The 25352-nt window shown below is 35.4% G+C and overlaps 1 protein-coding gene across 8 annotated transcripts in view; it reads right to left on the bottom strand.

The window, feature by feature from the left end:
- The window catches only part of BCKDHB (branched chain keto acid dehydrogenase E1 subunit beta), a 284540-nt gene that overhangs the window by 94612 nt on the left and 164576 nt on the right, over positions 1–25352 (bottom strand). For 6 of the 8 annotated variants that reach the window (XM_073789381.1, XM_073789379.1, XM_073789380.1 and 3 more), the window contains one exon: positions 13953–14039. The exons of 1 other annotated variant lie outside the window; for it this stretch is intronic. In XM_073789381.1, coding sequence (XP_073645482.1) covers positions 13953–14039 — 87 coding nt within the window. Of the gene's footprint in view, positions 1–13952; positions 14040–15190; positions 15256–25352 lie in introns of all 8 variants that reach the window. One more of the 8 variants, XR_012324710.1, reaches the window with a different exon arrangement.

Genomic DNA, 25352 nt, shown 5'->3' with positions numbered 1-25352 from the left:
TGTGTTGACTATTATTCATTTCACAAGATTTTACAATTTCTCGTTATTTCTTCTTTGACCTATCATTACTTAGAATTGTATTTTTAATTTCCAAATATGTGTTTATTTTCTAGGTCTTTCATGCTACTAATGTCTAATTTAATTTCGCTGTGGTCAGACAACATATTATGAACAATTTGAAATGCTTACATCTTATTAAAAGCTGTTTCTGGCACAACATACGGTCTACCTTGGCAAACATTCTATGTGCACTAAAAGAATGTATGTTCGACAGTTTTTAGTTATGGATTTGAGCTACCATCTGGTAGTGTTCCTTTCAACCCGAAGAATTTCCTTTACTATTTCTTGCAGAACAGATCTGATAGCAGTGAATTCTCTCATTTTTAGTTTATCTGAAAATTTTTTATTTTTCCTCTATTTTGAAGGATAGTTTGACTGAATACAGGTTTCCAGGCTGTTAGTTTTTTTTTTTTTAACATAACGTCCTCCATTTTATTTTATTTATTTTTGGCTGTGTTGGGTCTTTATCGCTGCATGTGGGCTTGCTCTGGTTGAAGCAAGCAGGGGCTACTCTTCATTGCAGTGCATGGGCTTCTCGTTGTGGTGGCTTCTCTTGTTGTGGAGCATGGGGTCTAGGCGCGCAGGTTTTAGTAGTTGCAGCACGCAGGCTCAGTAGTTGTGGCTCACGGGCTCTAGCGCACAGCCTCAGCAGTTGAGGGCACACGGGCTTAGTTGCTCCGTGGCATGTGGGATCTTCCCGGACCAGGGCTCAAACCCGTGTCCCCTGCACTGGCAGGTGGATTCTCAACCACCGCACCACCAGGGAAGCCCCGTTAGGTTTTTTTTTAATTCCAGTCCTTTAAAAATGTCATTCATTGGCTTTCATTGTTTCTGATTAGAAATAAGCCACCATTTGTAGTGTAATCCCCTGTATGTGATGTTTTAGTTTTTTTCTCTGGCTGTACTGTCTTTATCTATAGATTGTATCTATGTCTTTGGATTTCCTAGCTTTCTCCTCTCCTTCAATTACAACATAACCTTTGCAACGGTATTAATATAATGTAATTGAGGACCACTCTCATCATCATTTGAAAGAGATAAAAGCCAATATAGAACAATTAAAAAGAAAAAGAAAATCATATACTGAATTTCTGTTGAATGATTACTGAGTTAGTGATTAAAATTACAGGAAAATTTTAATCACATGCCACCAAATGTAACAGTTATCTATGAAACTAAAAGAGAATTTTTTCCTAGCTACTTTCATAATTACATAAATCAGCATAGCTATATTTATATCACAAGTTCTAAATGTTATTCAAATATGATATTAAGAGGAAGATTAAAAAAAATAACACCACCACCATAAGAAACTGCAGTCACTTATCCAGGGCATTTTTGTCCTATCTGGACCAATTTTTCTATTTTTGTTTGCTCTGTAAGATATTCGAAGCTATGGTCAGAAGTACATGATTTTAGCCTCGTGTTTTTTTGACCACAATTACATTCATTCAAGGAACAAGAAGGTCCCTGAGGATAGAGAAGAATGAAGGGGGCAAAGAGGGTTAGAAAATAAGGAGTTAGGGTTTCACTGTAAGGATGACGGGACACCATGGGGACAAGGAATTGCCATGATCTCATCTGCACTTTGAAAAGGCCATTCCAGCTACTCTGTAGGAAGCACTTATGAAAGGAAAGTGATAGTTCAGAGAAGAAAGGTGGTGGTTTTGACTGAGGTAGCAGAGGTACTAAGTTAAATGGTCGGGTCAGAGACTTGTTTTTAGAGTCGTGCTCCTCCTGGTGTAATGAATACAGGGTGTAAGAGAAAGTCAGGCCTTTATGAGGCTTCCCAGGCTTTTGTCCTGAGGTAGGGAACACTGAGAAAACAGTAGTGGGTTTGAACTTTTTTTTCTTCCCCTTTGAGACACTTACTCGACAGCCCGATTGAGATAGGAAGTAAGCAGTTGGAAATTTTGGAAAATGGAGAAAAGGATAAAGGAGAAAATGAAAATCATTCATAATATATTCCCTCTACCAAGAAATAAAAAAACATCTGTTAATATTTTAGAATACATCTTTTGAACCTTACTAGATGGATCTGAAAAGTAACCTTCTTTAAATGATTTTACCAAAGAGTGACTATAAAAAGCAAATATATATACACTACTATGTATAAAATAGGTAACTAATGAGAACCTACCGTTCTTCCTTGAGTAGCACAAGGAAGTCTACTCAATGCTCTGTGGTGACCTAAATGGGAAGGAAATCCAAAAAGGAGGGGATATATGTATACATATAGCTGATTCATTTTGCTGTACAGTATAAACTAACACAACATTGTAAAGCAACTATACTCCAATAAAAAAAAAGGCAAATATAATTACAGTGTACAGCAGAAGTCCCTTTTGATGATAGTTATTTAGCATCCAATGGTTTCCCTGAAAAATCCCAAAAGAATTATCCATCAATAAAAGTAGTAATATGTGGAATAGCATGTCATCCCTAAAAATAGTCAAGTAATCTTTCTACTATAGCAAAACAAGATGCTGTATGAACTGACCAACTATACCAAGTGACAAATTATTTGTTAGCTATTTATCACTTAAGATTACAAATGATCACTATTTGACAAAACTTATTATTATCACTATGTTTTGTTCACTCCTTGATCTTTCTTGCAATTAATCAGTGCAATTTGATGATTACTTCATCTGCTGATATAACGGCAGGCTTACCTTTTGAATGAAGGGACAAATTCAACATTGTACTGTATACAACCCTTAAAGGGCTCATGGAATCAATGAAAAGACGACTGTTTTTAGCTAATATTTTAGACTACACAATGAAATTTAAAATGCAACCATATTATTTAAAATGCCTTACTGGAATCATTTAAAAAAAAACCAAACACTCCAAGAAACTCCCCTCCCTCACAAAAAAAAAGGGAGGGGGTTTGAAAATTTTAGAAATATATGTATCGGCCATTCAATAATTCCTTAGCAATGAGGATTTATGCCTAGTTTATGCCTTCTGTCCAAGTTAGGAAGATAAAGTGTATGACCATCTTTTTTCCACTACCACCTCAAGTCTTCTCTGTTTCTTTGACAAGCTTCCTATCCAGACAATAGGAAATGAGAATTGGTGGAAATGAGAACAACTATTTTAACAGTGGGGCTATTAGACCAACAGGCGTGGGTCTAATTTCCCATCTCCCTACCAGTTCACCTCTCCTTAGCCTGACATGGAAGCTGGAACTCTATGGTCACTTACTGTACATACTGAACATTTCTTTAGATAAACGTACCCTAATACAAACATCTGCTCTATTTGATGTACAGGTGACCAAGGGCTTCATGAAAACCAATGGAAATATGAAATCGCACTTAAAATGCTTGACTTGCATACAGCATGAAAAGATCAATATTATTACGGGTGATAATACTCCACTCCTGTGACACCGAAAAACACAATAAACTTTCACTAATAAAAGCCTTCACTAATAACAAAGGACTTCAGATTTTATCTATGAAACAGTTATCAATTTAAAATGTTATAGACAACAGAAAGACTGTTGGCTTCACATTTGTTAGGCAAAGGACTTTCGACAAACTAGTAGTCACCTGATAAGCCCACCGAGCCTTCCCAGTATCTCAAGGGAAGCATCTCTAATTGTATAACATGGAATTCTATCCTCGCAGAAAACATTGTTTTAAGGCTGTTTGTCCCCGAGGAAAACAAATTCATTACCCAGGTAGCAAGTGAGCTAAGCCATCCTTCTAAAAGAACCTTTTTAATAGCAGTAACACAATGACGATGTTAGTAATAACTCTGCTTTACACTCTTAGTTAAAAGGTGCTTCATCGGTGAACAGCAATACCTTGTCCTAATTTTCAGCAACAAGGCAAGCAGCAAGAAAAGTCATACTACATGAACTTTTCAAGTACTTAGCAAATTTCTTCAAATGGCATAATCAACATTTCAAGATGAGATTTCTTTCTTCCCCTCAGGACATTTGTTCTGAAGGAAAAAAATGAAAACCCGGCTTATTCTTAGGAGAAATCATTTTATAATGTTTTATGGACCCCACTTGTTTTTTTTCTTCACTTGATATTTGGAAAAGAATGTCTTTCTTAATTATGTGTCAAAATGATCCCCCTCATTTCAACTTTAGCAAATTATCCTCTAACAGCATCATTAAAACTACTGTTAGCTATGCTATCCTTGGAGGAAATTAACAACATAGGCAGAAGTTTCATATATAACACCCTATTCCATGATACCGTTTTAAAAAACCATTGGTAAAAAAGTTAATTCATATATCCTTTGGTGGGACGCCCACACACACTTTGTACTGATAGATGATCCACTTTAGAAATGCTTTTCAAATGGTATTAAGTAATTCCATAATTTTTAAAAATATCACTTTAGATCAACCATGTGAAAAGAAAATATATGCCTACATCCAACCTTATTCTTTCACCTTCTTCCAGTATTACAGGGTACTTCTGATTCTTGCTGACTAGGATGGAGAAGGCTTTCGTAAGCACACACTACCTAGAATGATGCTTAGTTAGCCCCTGGTGAGAGCAGAATCATAGCTTTGCTGCAAAGATCGATGGGTTTGGCGAGACCAGCATGGAGAATACTAGAGAATACTATCAGGAAAATAAAATAGAAAGAAAGAAAGGGAGGGAGGGAGGCAAGAAGGAAGGAAAGGAGAGAAAAAAGATTCTGTGGTTCTCTGAAGGGCTAAGAAGGCATCCAGGTGGCATCCTCACCAACAGGAGGACTTTGCTTCACCTGTGGCTTCCATGACTCAATGTGAACCAACATCCTAGTTTTGTAAAGCACATGGGTTTTGTTAAAATGAATACTGTATTTAACTTATTAGGTAAATTGACAGCTGCATACATAATAAAACATTCCATCATATTAAAAGACTATTTTATCAACATTTGTATAGTACTTCATTATTTCTAAGGTGCCTGAACTATGTTTTTGGAACTGCCACAGGAAAGCTGGTTTTAATAAAGTATAGGACTGTGTGATGTTGGAATATTATTCACAAAATACATTCAGCTGGGTCTGCTGCGCACACTTCGGTAGAAATCTATGCCCAGAAAAGTTCATGGTTAAAAAAATGAAGCATAAATTTATTATCAGAGTGCAGAGGCTGGAGATTCTTCCATAATGAGCTGTAAAGGTAAGACTAAGTTTCAATTTTCTTAACTGCTAATATAGAAATAACCATTGGTACTATTTTTAAAAGACAAGCAGAATAAAGGAGAAAAGTGGTGCTAGAACATTTAAAAATACAAGCCATCTCAGGGAGAACTGAGATTGACTGGTCCAGAAAGTATTCAATAATACAGGCATAGCAAGTATTTTATACTATCTGTATTCTAAGCTCTGAATTTAAAATTGGACCAGGACAGAAACGCAGAAATGTAGTTATTATGAGGTTAAACTAATCCTATCAAAAGAGAAAATAATCAGAGCTTGTTTTAAATAATAGTACATTGTGGATGTTATAAACATGAACTATGAAATGTTAGTCATCTCAATGACTTCTTAAAACACAAATATTTAGATGCTCCTAAAAGTATACTCATGAATTATCATTTTCGCCTAATAATTTTGATTAAGACAAATTGATTCTTGGTGCCATCTGCAGTATAAAACTATGATCCTTTCAAGGATTAAAAACAGAAAGGTGTGCCTCTTCAAACGGATCAAGAATTAAAAATAAAGCCCCTTCTTCAACATGACTTTAAAGAAAATAATCAAATATTCAACACTTCCCCAATCAAATGCAGTTTTTTCAGACATTTCTGCAAATTAAAACAACCTCTTGAACACTTTCACTAACAATGATAGATTTTTAAAATCAAAACAGTTTTAAACTAGATGATTTCTGCTTATAGCTTTCCTTTTCAACTGCTTGTTTGGGTGGTTAAGTGCTGATTGTAACTTGTCTTAATTTTTCACAAGTGTTTAGATTCAAATTGAGCAGAAAATTCATTAGCAGTAGTTAATTTCTATTTTCATGTCCACTTTCAACTCAACTGTGTTTTGGCGAGCTATGAACTCATTCATGGAAAGAGATGATGGGCCTTTTAACAACACGTACACTAATTGGAGCTATAAATTTAATTACTTGAGATGACCAAAATAAAATGAGTTTTCAACAACAGCAACTTTACTGCACACCAAGAGGCATGACAAAGTAGCTGAGAAATTTAGTTCTATCTCCAGGAGGCCAACCAGCCCCTAATTGATAGTGAACACAATGCTGATAAAACCTGCCTAAAATTTCTTGCCTGATTTAACATGCTTCTCCGTATTTGCCTAGGACGTTGTACAAGGTGGCCAAAAGGATTGGCCACATCATGGATACAGGCTCTGCTGTCTCTCATTTACAAAATTTTAAATAACCTTATTGTAGTTTGAAAAATATTAAGACAAGGTCGTACATTACAAAATGATTTTTTTAAATACGAGAAACTGTTTCACACCAAATAAGGAAATGAAATATTTTAAATCAATTATAATTTTCTTTGGGAATACAACCAGATATTAAAGAATTACTGCTTCAAAAGGCAACTACAACTCTAGGTGCTGAAACACAATTTAAAGGTACCATATCATAGAAATCACTAACTTTAAAAAAAAAATTTTATTTTATATTGGAGTATAGTTGAGTAACAATGTTATGTTAGTTTCAGGTGTACAGCAAAGTGTTTCAGCTATACACTTACATGTATCTGTTCCTTTTCAAATTCTTTTCCCATTTAGGTTATTATGGAGTATTGAGCAGAGTTCCCTGTGCTATACAGTAGGTCCTTGTTGGTTATCTATTTTAAATATAGTAGTGTGTACATGTCAATCCCCAAACTAACTTTTAAAAGAAAGTAATGCTTTCCTTCTGAGAACCTATTTTACTTGTTGAACAGTCTGTTCATGCTATGAAACTTCATTGGTAACTATTTAAATGTAAATGTCTTCTATAGCCTCACTAGACAATTACGGGGAGGAAAAAAGCAACACTAGGTTATTCAAAAGAAATAACACTTTGCCGAAAGGACGCGAAATAGAAATTTGAAAGACAACGGCACATAATATCAGTGCTCCTTTTGGAGGTTAACTCAACAAATACAAAGCAAATTATTCTGGTGGGGTTAGGGGACAACAAATTGGAGTGGTGATATACAAAAGGCCAACAGTCCAGTCTAGCGGGTTTTGTAACTAGGAATTTCTATATACAACGTAAGGCAGCAAGAAGGTCACTCTTCAAAGAAACTGCTAACAACAGTGATGCCTAGGGGCAAACAATTCATTTAAATTATTTATCAAGTGCCGGCTTAGTGCCAGGCAGGGATCTTAGGCACCAGGCTTACAGGAGCAGACATGAAGCTTGCCTTCTATCGAGGCAAGAAGGACACTAAATAAATCAATGAGAAACCTGCAGACATTTCAAGGGCTATGAGGACAGGAAGACAAAATAATGTGATGGAGGAAACCTCTGCGTTACGGAGCTACTGCAGATGCAGCATCGGGGACCCTCGGTGGAGGGGCTATTTCCAAACTGAGGTTACTGGAGAACCCACATACTCCTTTAAATAACATCTACCTCGTGATTTAGGACTACACTTTTATAACATAACCTTTCAGTTGAGCACATTTACTTTTAAACCTTCCAGCAGAGTTAATTTTTTCCATCCAACTGGCAGATCAGTTGGTCTTAAGAGGGATGGACAGGAGTGATCTTGGGACACCACCAAAAGGACACAACAAAATACTAACCAGAGGTTACAAAACAGGGAGAAAAAAGTGCAGGAGGTCTGGTATGAATGCACCTTTGAATTCAAAGGGGATTACTTCTGACTGGAAAAAGAATGACTGTATGAGAGAAACTGAGCACTTTATCATTACCCAGAGAGATGGAATGCGGTTGATCTTTTTTCTGACTAGCTTACGTCCAGAAAGATTTCAAAAAGATAGATAGCGATCCATCGTAAAGCTAACACCAAAAGGAGGGAAGAAAAATAAGCAGGGGACCCAATGTTAGTATCATTACATACCAGTTAGTCTCAGTATCACTGACTGTTTAACACAGCAAAATGAAATAATCTGAATATCCCAACATTATGGTGCTTTCACTTTCATAATGAGAGCAATGAATCAAATATACCATGCAAGTGGGGATAGAACTAACCTGCAGAATGGCCCAATCTACGCAGTGGGGTTTCTCTGGTTTTAAAACTATCCCACATCACGAACCTGAGTATTACCACTATGAATGACAATGCCCAAAACTCAAACGTCCATGATTAAGAAACACGCCGTGAAATATGAAATTTAAAAAAATGAACTCAATGAGCAAAATGAGCTTTCTTATTTAAAACAATTTAGGAAGAACTCGAAGACTTACCATGCCATGTGGGAGAGACATCTAATTGTAAGAAAGCTCTTAATTCTATAAATTATGATATACATACATAGAAAATAAATTATGAGGAAGAAAATAAAAATCAACAGAAGTCTTGTTTTGAAGATTTTTCTCCTATGCCTATATCAATGTATAATTTGTTTTTCTTTTCACACAGTTGGGCAAGTAAAACACCTGCAGGCTAGCCTAGTGAGTTTTTCATTTAGTATTACATCCATACAAATGTTACAATGTTGTTAACTATTCTTTTAATGATTTTAACAAATCCACAATGTTCATTATAATTTATTCAACTATATTCCTGTTGTAACTGATATTGCTTCCAATATTTTATTAATCAATTGAATGGCATGGAGGACAATGCCCTTATCCATTCTTGTAACTCCAAAGTGAGTAACTCCAAAAGCAGAGTTTTGATACACATTACCAAACTGATTTTCTGGAAAGATGAATCAATTTCCACATTTATCCTGCACCATCTCAACACTAAAATTTTTAAGCAGTGCCACTCTTATGGGTAACAAAGAAGACTGATATCCCATTCTGAAATTTGCATTTTTAAAACTATTTTAATTTTAAAATAGTTTTAACTAAAATAGTTTTATGTTTACTAGCCATTAATAGTTCTAAAAACAATCTGCCTCTGACCTTTAAATACAGGGGCTACTAATTTCCTTATTGATATTTAGGAATGTTTAATACAGGACACATATCAATTTTTTGTCACATGTTCCAACACTTTCCCAGTTGTCATTCTCCTTTCAGTTGTGCCTGTTTTTTGTCACACAAATATTTTTCACTTTGGGCAAATACATTAATCTGTGATAATATGATTGATCCTATTGCTTTTTAATTTTACGCATACCACCAAAAAAAAAAAAAAAAAAAAAATATATATATATATATATGTCTGTATGCACAATTTCTGAGTTCTTATCCTACGAATAGAGACTGCACAGAAAGGATGGAACAATGGTATGGAAATTTACCATACTCTCCAATTGGACTCTTTATTGCAGACTTATTGCTTCCATGTGTTAAAAAAAAAAAAAAATTCAAACCTTTAAGCCAACCCCAATCCCTAAAATTTTTGGCACTCTTATTAAGCACTGAATCCAGAAAGGAAAAAAAAAAAAACAACAAACATTTTTTGTATTATTATCCCAAGCTTATCAGAGTCAAGATTTAGTTCATCATTATGGGAATGTATTAGAAATTAAAAATAAAGATTGGTTTCTACAAGGCTTAAAGAAAGTACACTGATTAAAGCTACTAAAATGCCAGGAATTATTTGGTCTTAATATTCATAAATAATGCTTATTTTGAATACTTCATTGGAGAATTATAATATAAATTAATTTGGGCAAAATATTTAAATGGATGAGGTTAACATATTCTCTTTTGCACAGTAAAATTTTTGTTTTTTTTTTTAAGCTATGGTTACATAAAGCTGAGGAATACAAACATCACATCAAACTAAGTCATATAATTTTCCAAAACAACGAAATCTTTGCTCAAACTCCACAGTGAGGTCAATGAATTAGCTAAACTCTGTTGTCTCTGCACTTTTCCACAAATCAAGTTCTTTTCCAAGTTTCGGTATGTGTCAAAGGAGAGAAGGAAAAAGTTCCCTCACCCCAAAGTGAGAACAGATGGGAATGTAAAATTAGATGGGAAGAGACAAGTGAAGCTTTGGATGACTGACCAAGAAATCTTCCCCAGAGGAGAGCCAGATATAACAGACCTCACTCAGCTTGTTCCACCTCCCAGTTTGCTTCCAAATTAATCCAATAGGAATGCAAAGCAGTTCTCAGATTCAGTGGATTGGTTTTGATTTTTCTAAGCATTTTATATAAATTTTATGAAGAAGCTATTGATCAATATAAGTTTACAATGTTATGTGTAATTAATATAGTCTCCTAATCACTTTTGTGATTTTCACTTACTTCAAACTGAGACTAACAATAAATATTTTTTGAAATAATAAAATAAATGGTTTATGAAAAAGAAGCAACGGGCATGAAAATACTTGTGTACACTGAACTCCTTTTATGATAGAAGAGCCATCTGCTATAAATTGAAAAGTTATATAAATAAAATATGAACATATTTTATATTCATTCTTCTCATATTTTATCTAACTAAAAATAATAAATAGTAAAGCCAGCAATACTTCCCATAGCTAGCAAAAAAAAAAAAAGTTCCTTTACTTGATATTCATTTTATAGAGCATGATATAATTTTTGTATCTAAAAATATCAATTATAAACTTAAAGAAATACTGTCTAAAATGCTGTATTCTCTTCAGGATTTTTAATATGGGAATTAATTTAAAATTTGAGCAAAAGAGAAAATGGTACTCTCAGTTTTTAATGTATTAAAACAGTAGTTTTATTGTTAATAATCATTCTCTTAAAATATTGTAATATTAAGAGCAATTTTGTAAGATTAACCATGAGCTTTCAAAGAGCTATCAAATACCTTCCACAAAACAATGGTTTTGGAGCAGATTGTTTTTGCGTGTGCTTACTTTCACATAAAATTTACATTTGTTGATACAATGAGAGTAACTCAGCATTTTAATCCATAGTGCTCAAACGTATAGATCATTCTCACCCCTAATTTCAAACTTCTTTAGGACAACAATGAAAAGTTCTCTATGTACCATTTCCCTGCCCTTCCAGAAAATTGCTTTCAAAATCTTAACCCTGCTTTATCTTCTTCAATGTTACAAAGTATACACAACCAAAAAGAAATACAGAAACATGAACCGTTCCAAGTGGTGAAAGCAGCTGCACCTCACACTTAAGTGATTTCAGTTCAAAGAAGCCCAGGCACTTGGATAATTTGATACAGGCTTCACTTACAATAGGGAATGAGGCCTTCCGTAAAGAAGGTGCTCAATACAGTATGCTGCATTTATTGGAATATGTGCATGAAACAATTACTGAAAAGTAGATTGTATTATTCAGATTACCCTATATTGTATGCAAACATTATTACCAAAAAAGCAAACAAACAAACCAAAAACACAAAACAAAACAGAACACCAACAAGGTGTCTAGTTTTTTTTTTCCTTCCTTGTCAATACATAAAAGCCACACAGGCAAACATTTGGAAATCCAATGTTGATTATATTTTGTTAAAATTCATTTTCCACACTTTCCATTTGTACAAGTAAAATCTGATTAAGCAAAATCAACTGTGAGCATTTTGTAATTCTTCCTCATATTAATAAATCTAAATTCTAATTCCTCAAAATATCAAACTAAGACCTCTCTACAAATTTTACATTATTTCCGTAATTTATTTTGTGGTTAGTTGGTTGAAAGATTTAAACATGGAAAACAGAGAACATCTTATAACGAATCCAACTTCTGTCTTCCTCATGGGGTGGGGGTAACTTTGAATAAAGAATGCATATGTACATACTCAATATTTACTCAAGACTCCTGTCCTAGTCCCAAATCTTCCACTTAATTTTAAAATCAGGTCAATCACAAGCACTTTGAATGAGAAACACTCATCTGTTAAAGGAATCCAGCTGGTTTGGGTCAGGATTTCTCAGACCTCAGACACCCAGGATCAGTGGGCATATTTTGGGAGTCTGAGTCTTATAAGGTGTGGTCTTTGTTTTGGTGTCTTCATATTATGAAAAAAAATATGACCATATTCTGTATAATCTCTTTCACAACCTTAACCACTGATTACTATCATATAATTTCAGGATCTGCTTTTGATACAGTGTTTATGATCTTGATGGTGTAAGCTTTTTGTTGTGACTATATTTAACTCACGATATGACGTTCCTCAAACTGGAATTCACAAATGTATTCTTGGAGCCCGAGAGACAATTTTCCTTTGACACGAATCCACATATTATTCAAGACCAGTAGACACTAGGCTAGATAATCTTTCTAATTCTTTTCCAAGCCAAAAAATATGTTACATTCTATGCAGCTTATAGTAATCAATGGAATTCAAATTTTAAAAGCACGTCTAGAGAAAGTGGACTTTAGTTATAATTTCTAATTCCATGTTTATTTACTTTCCTTTTACATTTAAATGCAAGTGAAAGTTTTGAGATAACAATAAGATGACATTCAGTGGGCAAAATGAAACAAAGCTGTCAGATAAAGTTCCATTAGCAACAGCCAGATGGGTTTAGTGGACCACATATTAACTAGGAATCAGAAAATCCCAGTTTCTCTTTACAGTTTGCCTTTGACTTGAAATACCATCTTGGTGTTAGTGATTCATTCTTGCAAGCCCCCCCTTTTTTTTTCTTTACAGGGATACTACATTAGGCTACTCAATGAATAAAATGCACGGTAAATACCAGGTATTTATGTTACACAATGATAAGCAATATGTTTCAAATTGTAGTCTCTATAATAAGGAAGACAACAAATCTACAAAACTCAAGTATTTTCTTAATTTTGTTAGTGAAAAATGTATACCACATGTAAAAACAACAGCATAATTTTTTATCATAATTATGAATTCTTTTGATCTAGTTTTTAAAATATTTATGTTTAAATTTGATTCATCTAATTTTAAAATATTTATAACATTGTCAGTTCATACTTAAAGATATTTTATTGGTAGAAATCATTAGTGCTCATATATCATAATTTTATATCAAGTTTTTAACCATATACTCTTAAAGAAATTTTCAATTTATATGTATCTTAACAATAAAATCATCTTACCACCAGTAAAGAGAAGTAAAATGTTTGCTAGCTGCAAAGATACTCTGAATTTAAAATGCATACAAACTTTCCATTTAAAATATAGTTATTTAACTTTTAATTTAAAAAGTTAGGAAAAATGAAACATTTAAGTCATCTTATTCCCATCTATGATATAAATGTGAATGAAAGTTTTAAGTAAAAATCCTCCATAAAGAGGTTTGTAGAATTTTTTCCTGATATGCAGCATCTTAACTGAACCCTTTTTTAAAAGAAATGTTTTTAAACCATTCCTAAAGTGTCGCCAATAGCATATGATTAATCAGATTAATGAATTAAATTATTGATTGTGAAATTTGTTACTGAATTTAAATTACTGACTTTTGACAGATTCATTTTTTCTAAGGTGAAGGCTGTTTAAATCAATTTTATAAATCAAACGTTTCATGATAAGATTCATCATGATAAGTTTTATTAAAAGAGAAATATCCCATTCAAATTTAAGAGTTTTCTTTTCCTCTTATCCTAGCAAACATAACTGACATTAGTTTACTAAGATTATTTCAAACTTCCTTCTTCCTATTAAGGAATTTTCAGCTTTTAAGATTTCTTTTCTAGAAGATGTAATTAGACCATTATCTAAAGGACAGTGAATTGGAGTCAGACGGGAAAATGTACTTTTCTAAACAGTGCATGCTTTTATATATTGTGATAAGTAATTTTGTTCTTGGAATAGACACATGCAAATGCACAAACGCATAGACACATGCAAATGCACAAACGCTCACATCAGTGCCAAAAAGTTACTCTACCTGAACCGTCGAGCTGATCTCAGAGGCAAAGCCGCCCGTCAAGGGAGCCTCGTGACTAACTAGCAGCCGCCCTGTTTTGATCACAGACTGAAAGAGAAAAGGAAAGTCTGATGTTGAAGAGAATACATATTTTCAAGTATATGATGGTAGTTTTGATTAAGTAATAAAAATAAATTATTTAAATCCAATAAATAATTAAAAATTAGCAATTCAATTTTATGCCAAATAAGCTGTAACTCCCTTTCAGCTGGACTGTTCTTTGATTTTTGCAGTTAAAAAAGTTTTCAGTAGCTAATCCTAGTGCAAAAGAAAAATGAGATTTGTAATTCTATGTATGTCATTAAAAATGCCTTCTATTATATTTTTGTGTTATAAACTGAATGTATTTCACATTTTTGTATCTGAATATCATTTTTTTCCTCATATAGCTCTAAGAATGAAAGTGCCTTTTTGTTCCTTTGGGAGTATATTTGCATATAAATAAATAGTCTTAGGACATTTTTTGTGTGGAGAAGGAAAACACAAAAATAGAGTGTAAAAACTGTAGCAAAGGAAAAGCTCAAGCCACTAGACATTCAAGGAAACCGAGCATGAAGAAATCACCGGGAAAGTAAAAGGGTTACAACTCTTCGTTCAAGTGTATTAAAATATGGTTAACGACCACAACTCCATTTTAAACTAGAAAATGCCACAGAAAATAAGGATGTATTCTCGACACTGGCTTGGTGTGGTTGTTCCCACTGTGCATGACACACTCTGTACAATAATAAATCAAAAAGTATAGCTATGATATCATAGCAGGATGCCAGTGTGGAGGAAGGTAAAAAATATTAAAACCAACAGCAAGTTACTGCTTAAAATATGTTACCCAGTTACCATATTATTACAAAGGAGAAGTCATAATTTCTCCTCTACATTTCTAATAATTTTGTATCACCTTCTTTAAATTCTACATTACTCTTTTAGGAACATGAAATAAAAATCTTCCAAACAGAAAACTTACAGGCAGACCTGGTTTTATTGCCCTTCACTTTACTGTGCTTTGCACATAACTGCAGTTTTTACAAACTGAACCCTGCATTGTAAGATGATGGTTAGCACTTTTTTTTAGCAATAAAGTATTTTTTTAAATTAAGATATGTACATTTTTTTAGACATAATGCTATTACACAGACCACAGTATAGTATAAGCATAACTTTCATATGCACTCGGAAGCCAAAAAATTTGTGTGACTCACTTTATTGCAATATTCACTTTATTTTGGAGGTCTGGAACCGAACCCTCAATATTTCCAAGGTATGCCTGTATATAAATTAAAATATTGCTTTCATTCTAGGCAATTAGGGTTTAGAATTTCAAAAGTGTGTAGCAGTTTCAGCCAACAGATGTTAAACTCCAAGATATGGCCAGTAGCCATGACAAAAATAAGTTACCGTATCTGCTAAGTGAATAGTGACTTAAGAATATGAAATTTTATGAACACCTTAATGAATGCCATCCCCGCCAATGAAATATGAACCTTGGAATATGTTGGTATTTGAATTTATGACTGTGGTTAATTATGCCAATGTGAAAGTCACAAATTAAATTTCAGTGCACCTGGTTAGAAATATAAAGAGACAAAAATATTCTACAATCATGAAAAAAACAAATGTATTCTCAAAGTATTCCCTAAAAAGATGTCCTGACTTTAAGGATTGCCGATTAAAGAAACAGATTTGACAATCAGAACTTTCTTATAGCTCTGAATCCCAGAACTCTGCCAACATAAGAGCATCTAGGAATGATACAGCCAAAATCCATCCCAGCTAGATGGTACAACCCAGCTAGAAGGGAGAAATGAGAAACAGCTATAAAAATGCTGCTGTTCCCCTCAAACCCCACACAACAGAGTTGGTGCTTTTTCTCTGAACTGAGGCCAATCCAAGATCAAATGACAACCCAATAAGCAACCAAGGCAAATGTTCCAGGCTTCCTCTAGCCTGCAGAATGTAGTGGGGAAACGAAGCACAGATGTACCCAGGACAAAAGCTACCAACCCCTGGAGTCCATGCAACATGATGTGTGAGCAGATAAAATCTGTCAGCAGGAGAAAAGCTAAATAAACCAAGATACAGCAATACGGCAGAGTATTATACAGCCATGAAAAAGACTGAGGCCATGGAACAGTGCCCATGACAAGTTAATTAGTAAAATAAGCAAATTGCAGAATAATATGATCTCATTTTTGTGAAAAACAGACACCAGTAAACATAGCTATATATATTGAGCCAACATGTGTAAATAGTCTGGAAGGATTCATTCCAAACTATTAAAACTTGTTTCTCCTGAAGATTGACAGTGAAGGAATTGTAGGGAAAGAACTTTTGGTTTTGTTTTACTTTAAATGAAAAGTATTTTTATATTACTGAAAATATTCTCAATAAGTCTAAAATAAATAAAAATAAAGGGAAAGCCCTTTTAAATTAATGCTGAAGGTAACAAATACATGTGACATTGCAGTCATAATCTCAAAAAACGTAATTTTTTTGTTATCTTAGGACTAGCTTCAGATACAAGGGAACCCTGAGGTCCCAAACCCCAGCAGCAAAGAGGCACAGTGAAAACATAGGGAATCAGCCACCCCCCCACGCCAGGCTCTGTATGATAGCTGTATGTCGAGATCATATCCAGCTCATCTCTTGACCTTCAAGCTGTTGGACCCCAGACAAAATGGGAAATCAGCTATTGGTATCAAAGAAGGGCAAGTTCTTCAACAGCTCTGCAAGTGTGTTAGGTAAACATGCGAGTTCTTGGATCAGGAACTGTATGCTGACAGTTCTGGAAGGAATTCTGGAAATTTCTAAAATACCAAGAGCTGAAGGGCAGACACAAGATGAGAAGTAATAATGCTATGAGGCTCTTGAAACTGTCAAAGCAAGCAAACCAGTGAGAGAGAGAGGGGACAGCAACACAAGAAGTCACAGAAATAATGATCAAAATCATAAACAACTGCTTGTCACAGGAGCTGCTGTGTGTTAGGCTCTGAGCTGAGTATTTTACTTTACTTCATTGAATTGTGAAAGCACCTAAATTTCATTTCTGCTTCTTAAAATCATCTAGTACCTGAAAAGTATTAAAATATATAAAATGAAATTACAGCAAAATTCTGAAAAGTGCCTATAGACATAACACTGACAGTTTCAAAGAATTAGCATACATCATGAAAGGCTGAGACTATAATAGAATCCCATGATTTTGTAAGGTATAATACAAATTCAACTTGGTATGTGCTTTTTATCATTCACAATTTCAGTTTACTAAAATTTCTGAAGATAGCTTCTTTTCTATTTTGGAAATCGTTCATATTAACACTTTGTTAATATTATGATAATGAGATCGTTGCAAATATACACAGTTGAAGAGAGTGTTACTCTTTCCATGCTCTGTGATTCAACTAGACATTCTGATTAATCTATGTCTTTTGTCAACTTTAACAGGCATTTCATTTTCGTACATTTAGGCACAATGACATCCAACTGCTGGGAAATTTTTCTAGCCAAATTTAGCATTTTGACCTACTTAGAGAGTAAAAATATGGTGCCTTTCAATGGAGATAGCCATTAACCTTTTAAAAATAAATCACTATAGATATAAACGCTAATAAGGATTGAAAATTCCTTTTCTTTAGAAAAAAAGTGATATATCAAGTTTCAAGTTTTCTTCTGAGATAAATGTAATTCACCACTTGAAAAAAAATTTTAAGAGTTTAAACAACTTTTCAGTATGAAAGCTAAACCTATCACAGCCAGGAAAGATCACATAAGGCTGGATTTTCCAGTATCTGCCTCTTCAACTTCTTGCCACTAAGATCTGCTCCAGGATTCTGGACTTACCCAGAGGGAGTAGCGGTGAGTTAGAGCAGCTAATGGCACCAGGGAAAGCTGAACCAGTTCAAGATGAGGACCCATCTCTGTGTCCCCTACCATGAAACAGAACAGCTTTGTTCCCTACAAGGCCTTGAGAAATTTGTCAAGAAAACTTAAAAAACAATTCTGAAAGGCAAGGAGTGAAACAGCCTACGGCTGTTAAGTTGGTGAGCACTGGTCTGCCCTGGATTTCTCCCAGAGATTCTCACTTTCTCACTCTTTCTGTCATCCCCTCCCCAAGGGCATCAGCAACATCGGATTCAAGAGGAGGCATCAAATCTTAATGCTGAACACACGATGACATTGCCAACAACCAACAGGTTGCGACACCCCCATTCTGATGGAAACTTTAAGATACCTTGTTCCTGCTCTGGCCACTTCATGACTTTTCCCCTTAGTCCATCTTCTGCCCAGACATCATTACTAATGGCCATAACGTCAAGTTATCCATGAGGGATACCTAAGCCCAATGCTCAGACCGTGGTAGCCACTCAAGAAAAGTTAACTAGATAAAAATCTATTAAAATAATTTAACTATATTAAACACGCCCTTCTTTAATGTCCTGAAGCTACTGCTTTCTTAGCAAAGTCCTTTTTTTTAATTGAAGTATAGTTGCTATACAACGTTGTGTCAGTTTCAGGTGTACAGCAGCGTGGTCCAGTTATACATACATATATTCAGTTATATATACGTATGTGTGTGTGTGCGTATATATATAAATCCTTTTTCAGATTCTTTTCCCTTAGATGTTATTAAAAACCACTGTGCAAAATCCATTTTTAACATAGTGCAAAAGCGTACTTCAGCGCATCCCAGAACAATGTAAATATGAAATAACAGACTCCAAATTGAGGACATTTTAATGGGGCTTTAGCAATAAGATATCTGTGGTAATAGCAGAGTTGCTAAGTTAAACTCCATCAAAACGATTGCACAGATTTTGGCTGCCCAAACGTGGGACACATGTTTTAGTGAATGTAGCCTCTAAAGATTTTAACACAATCCAACCAGGAAAACTGTTAAGCTGTCATTCCAGGAGCAAATGACACAGAAAGGCAGACCATTAAGCTGGCATATGCCTGAAAGTGCAGCACATTCAAAAAGCAGAAGTGTAGTTTTTATCTCTTAACTCAAAACCTATGGCAAGATTTTCTTCCTACAAAGTAATTCAACCTGACCAACACCAAGTTCAGTGGCCTATTCTGATGGCTGATAAGATAAAGTAGGAAAGGCAACACTTTGGATAGGCAATTTACAGCCCGTTTAACATTTTCTATCTGAATAAAAGCTAATGAAAAGCAAAAGAAACATCAAAGCTGGCCTTTACCAGTTCCTTTTGAAATCAAATCTGCTTATAAATACATATGAGCGGAAGTAATAGTAAAGGCGTACACCTTTGTTTCATCAATCACGAGCATGTTCATAACAATTATATAATGTAGAAGCATTAAGGACATGATTTTAATTAGCCTCAAATATTTCTGCAGATAAATTAAGTTTCTGAAATGTTCTCTTGTTTAGTAGCCAAATGCATTTGACACGTTAGCTAGAAAAACTTCACAATTAATCACCAGCTAACAATGTGTTAGAATATGCCTAGCAACTATGATTAGTCAGCATGAGCATCACACACAGTCAGATCACTGGCTGATACTCCTCTGGAGAAATACCAACGCTAAAAGAGAAAGAAGAGTCATGAACCCCACAGATGGTTCGGGAAAGTCCATTTTGGCAAGGCTCTTAGTGATGGGGTACAAAGAGTTTGGTATCATAGGAAATTGGCATAAATGGAGAAAGAGTAAATCCTCAGAGCTTTCTCACCCACGTGGAAAAAGTAGGTAAGGGAGCAAGCAGAACATAAAGAGAACTGAATAAAGTCAACAGAAGAAGAACGAGCAAATCACTCTAACAAAGGCATGAAGTGTTTGGGAAAATTTCAGACATCTTCCCTGGTTCTCTCTTGCCTGAATTATTGGTATAATCAGAGCTGACGAGCCTAGGAAAAACCGCTTTTGCAAAAACTAAAAGCAGACATCTTTCTGAAAGCTACTTCAAAACATGTCAGACAGGGGCTTCCCTGGTGGTGCAGTGGTTGAGAGTCTGCCTGCCGATGCAGGGGACACGGGTTCGTGCCCCGGTCCGGGAAGATCCCACATGCCACGGAGCGGCTGGGCCCATGAGCCATGGCCACTGAGCCTGCGCATCCGGAGCCGGTGCTCCGCAAAAGGAGGGGCCACAGCAGTGGGAGGCCCGCGTACCACAAAAAAAAAAAAAAAAAAAAAAGTCAGACAAACGTGCTTCTGTCAATCAACCTTACCTTCCCAGTTTGTCTCTTCACAGTCCCTGCAGGCTCCAGTCATGTCAGGCTACTCCCTACTCCACGACTGTGACCCAAGCTTACCTGCCTCTGACTTCCTTCCCCAAATTCTGGAGGTTAACCCTAACCCTCACCCCCTCAAGACCCATCTCACACAACTCCTCCCTCCCTGGTCTCCCCAGCTTGGTAGGTTTTCCCTTATTTTAAACCCTATGTTACCCTTTTCCTTCTTTTTCTTATCATATTATATACCTCCTAGCAATCACTTCCTAATAGAATCTGAGGTGGCTGACAAGGCAAGGATATTCTTTGAGTCCTAAAACCAGGGTTCAAAGGCAAGAATCAGGCACATGGTCAAGGCAGCACTCACTGCTATACCTCTTAGGAACACGAGCAATTTACCTTGTAGAAGAGCCCTGAGTACATCTGTCCCATTAGCCCTTCCAACCACACTCAAAACCACATATTCAAAGATGGGGACTCTGTTATCCATATTTGTGTCTACCACAGAACATAGCATATGACAAATATGCATTAAATTGAGCAAATTATGCTCATTTTATTATTTGGGGACACATGCATACATTATTAAACTTAAAAGTTTGAAAAAGTACCTAAGCATCTTTTTGTTTCTTTGTTTGGGGGAGTACTCTTTTTTATGGAGGGTGTGTATCTCTATCTCTATACTGTTTCCTCCAGCAAACTCTAAATCATTCAAGAGCACAAAATTCAGAAAGTATCGAGTATTCTATTCCTAACCATAATACCTAATATATGGTTATAAATGTGGACGCTTAATAAATGTTCTTAATATTGATTTTTGTAAAAAGCATATAGACAGGGCTTCCCTGGTGGCGCAGTGGTTGAGAGTCCGCCTGCCGATGCAGGGCACGCAGGTTCGTGCCCTGGTCCGGGAAGATCCCACATGCCGCAGAGCGGCTGGGCCCGTGAGCCATGGCCGCTGAGCCTGCGCGTCCGGAGCCTGTGCTCCGCAACAGGAGAGGCCAGAACAGTGAGAGGCCCGCGTACCGCTTAAAAAAAAAAAAAAGCATCTAGACACAGTGATTTAAATGAATCACTAACAAGCTTCCAATTTTCTGATGGCTTGAAGCTGTCAGGAGGGACCAATCATGCTATAAAAAGGGAGTCCTAAAAACTAAGCTCTAATCATCATTCTAGTTCTAACAGAGGACTACCCTGGGCCAGCTCTTTCCATCTATTTTTCCTACTCTAGATTGATTTTAGAATAAGAAGTTAGCAGTACTAAACATGTTTCTGTTTTTATGTAGCTCTTTTGTAAATGCATGACTGTAATAAACACACAGAACATTTCCTTTCCTTGGTACTGAACATAAATTTCCTTTCCTTTTGACAAGAGTTCATGTTACCATGGTAATAAAGGTATTGTACTGGTAGATGTTTATTATATATGTAGTGAAACATGGGAAAATATGTAAATAAATATGTCTTAAAAGTTTTTTTCATTTTCCGCATTAGCTTAAACATCATGCAAAGCATAACCACCTACAGGAATCAACATTACTTTTGTGTGTGCCAAAGCAAATTCTCAGAGACTGAGGCAGCCATTTCCCAACTTGTTTTCTGATCTTCATTTTTATCACTGCCCTATCATTTCTCAGCAGGACTCAAAATATTTCCATAAACTTGTCTCCACTTCAACTCTTATCCATTTCTTTTTATGAAAAGGAGAAATTATAACATGTCATTTGGATATTAATATTATTGACTTCCATGTTGTAGAATTTTATAAAATTGTTGACAAGGACAATTAAAAAGCCAAGCTGTACTTTTGACAATCAGGGTGTTGTATCTCCTACAGCTTCTATTCTTAAAACCATCCTGAGCTCTTCCAGGCTGCTTCTCTGAAGTTTGCAACAGCAGGAAACATTCAGAAGTACCACGTAATTTAACCTTACTATAAATATGCTTATATTTCTATAATAAGTGAGAAAGTGGTAGTACAATTGCTATACACACTACTTGGCAAATCCAGAACTTGACCTAGTAGTAAAGACCCCTGGCAGGGCCATTTCACTACATTGATTATTTATTAATTTAGGCAGCTTACCTTCATTCAAGTACTATTCTTTTGTTACCATGATACTGTATATATATTGCATGTTGTGGGAAGAGGCTGATAATTCACAGATGACTCATGTACCTAGTTTAGCACCTAGTTTAGCACCTAAACTCATGTACCTAGTTTAGCACCTAGGTTATGATTATGGGCTGAATGAAAATGTCATGTACAGAATTTTAGTTGTTTCACCATTTTAATCATTTTTAACTACAGTTCTGTGGCATTAAGCACATTGACATGGTAGTACGACCATCACCACCATACGATGCCAGCACTTTTTCATCTTCTCCAACAGAAACTCTGTACCCATTCAACAGTAACTCCCCATTCTTCCCCTCCCCCAGGGCCTGGCAATCACTATTCTACTTCCGTCTCCATGAATTTGTCTCTATCCTAGGAACCTCATCTAAGCACAATCATACAATACTGTCCTTTTGTGACTGGCTTATTTCACTTAGCATAATGCCTGCAACGGTCATCCGTGTTATAACATGTGTTAAAATTTCCCTCCTTAAAGCTGAATCCTATCCCACTGTATTTATAAACCATACTTTGTTTATCTATTCAGGCTCTCGGGCACTTGGATTATTTCTGTCTTTTGGCTATTGTGAATAATGCTCCTATGAACATGGGTGTACAAATATCTGTTTGAGTCACTGCTTTCATTTATTTTAGGTGTATATATATATATATACACGCAGAAGTGGAATTGCTGATCACACTGTAATACTATGTTTAATTTTTTAAGGAATGGCCATACTAGTTTTCATAGCAGTTGTACCATTTTACATTCCCACAACCAATGCACAGGGTTCTCTACATCCTCATCAACACTTGTTTTTTTAAATTTTTTTGATAGTAGCCATCCGAATGGGTATGGGGTGTTATCTCATTGTGGTTTTGATTTACATTTCCCTAATGATTAGTGGTGTTTGTCACTAATTTTTAAAATCTTTTCCTTTTTAATTTTTTAATCAGGCTGCTTTGATTTTTATTGTTGATACAAATAGTGTTTTCAAAGTGCTTAATGCATCAAATTCCTTAAATTGGTCCCTCTGGGGACCGGAAATAAAATCTTCTCAGAATATTATATACCCTATGAAAAAATATATCATCAAACTCAACTGTTCACTATGTCTTCTTTTCTGAAAAAGCATTACATCTGGTTTCCTCACCATCCTCCATTTTGAAACAGACACAAGGACATTTTTTCCTAAGATGACTTATGTCACATAGATCCTTTGCCCAACTGATTATGTAAGACAGCACTCCTCTATCAAAAAATCTTCAATGGTAAATCAGCTAATTGGAATCACAAAGATAACTTGTAATCAGTAACAGCACCAGTAATCCCCCGTCCAAAGGAACAACTGAATCTACTTACATACTATAGAAGCTTGGAGTCCATACTCTGCCAATAACTAGAAGACAGACTAATAACTAGAAGACAGACTAATGCCAACTAAGACAGTTTGAAACATTGGTACAAACCAGACAATCACCATCATCATCTTATTTGAGTATTACATGCAATTTCCCAATTAGCTTTTAATCTTATATAAGTTCCAAAGGTCACTGGTTCATGTCAAAAACAACTTACTGAGCCACTCACATGTGCCAATACTGGGGAAACACAGATGAGTTAACCCAGGTCCCTAATATGGGTCCCTAATATGTAATATGGGTTGCCACAATGTCCTAGGGCAAGACATATTCAAGAACGAAAGAAATTAATTTAAAGATTGTTAAGGCAGAATACGGGAATTAAAAATCAAGTTATATTTGGTAAAAACAATTTTTTTATTTTAAATTTCAACACCTAAGTTCTTTTTAAAAATAACATTGAAAAAATGAATTTTTATCTCTTAAAAGAAACCATTACTAATACTCTTTTCCATTCTATTCGTAAGTCTCCATTTGGTAAATTTTTCTCAAGTGTTGACGACAGAGGAAAATACTATGTTTGGCCATCATAGGAGTCTTAAGGGTACAAACTGACATCATACCCTGTGTTCCCAGAATACCGTGAATAAAAAAGTGACCCCAACCAAAACCAAGACTGTCAGACAGTTACATTTTAAACTGCTGTTTTAAGCATGTATCTGGGGTACAATTTTCTCTAAAGCCAGCTGGTTGTCTACCAAGGCAACACTTCTCTAAGGAATGATCAAAAGCATAAACACTGCTACACTTCTGCATCACCATGGATAAATGCTTTTATTCTCTAAAACCTGGTCCAAATCTGTTGGAGTTAATGGACTTTTAGTTCATTACAAAACAAAAATCATGTGTAGTTCATAATACATCTAGTTCATAATAACCAAAGCTTAAAATCTTTTGGTTCTTTTTTATGACTCAAGAAAGTGGTAGAGTAGGGCTTCCCTGGTGGCGCAGTGGTTGACAGTCTGCCTGCCGATGCAGGGGACACGGGTTCGTGCCCCGGTCCGGGAAGATCCCACATGCCGCGGAGTGGCTGGGCCCGTGAGCCATGGCCGCTGGGCCTGCGCGTCCGGAGCCTGTACTCCGCAATGGGAGAGGCCACAACAGTGAGAGGCCCGCGTACCGGGAAAAAAAAAAAGTGGTAGAGTAAAACTCATAGGATGTTTCAGCAAAAGTTACACATATATTTTTCAGTATATATAACTAAGATGGTGTAGACAGAAATAAAGTACATAAATGTCATACTTCCATTAAAACCAAGATGATGGGGAGAAATTGTTTATATGACAGGTGGATTTAGGAAAAGAATTCCTTTAGCCGAAATAATATCTGTCTACAAAACATTCATTGATTACTTGATAGAATAGGTGAGGGGCAGAGAGGCATAGAAATCTCTGGGTCAAGAATTATAGTATCAAACTTCATTACTAATGGAATATTCATGAGAAGTTAAGATGCAATAATAATAGTTACCCAGAAATATAATTCAATATTTAAAAATTAATTTAGACTTAAGCTTTATTTTTTTTCAGGGAAAAAACTTTGAAAGTTTCTTTACTTGTAAACTACAAAAATATTAATAATCCACCCCTGTTTGATTTACGATTTTCTATTCTGCAACTTTTTTATTGA

The sequence above is a fragment of the Tursiops truncatus genome, chromosome 12 (genome assembly GCF_011762595.2).
Source record: "Tursiops truncatus isolate mTurTru1 chromosome 12, mTurTru1.mat.Y, whole genome shotgun sequence".
Lineage (NCBI taxonomy): Eukaryota > Metazoa > Chordata > Mammalia > Artiodactyla > Delphinidae > Tursiops > Tursiops truncatus.
Note: the sequence above shows the minus strand (reverse complement) of the source record. Positions and strands in the feature narration are given on the sequence as shown.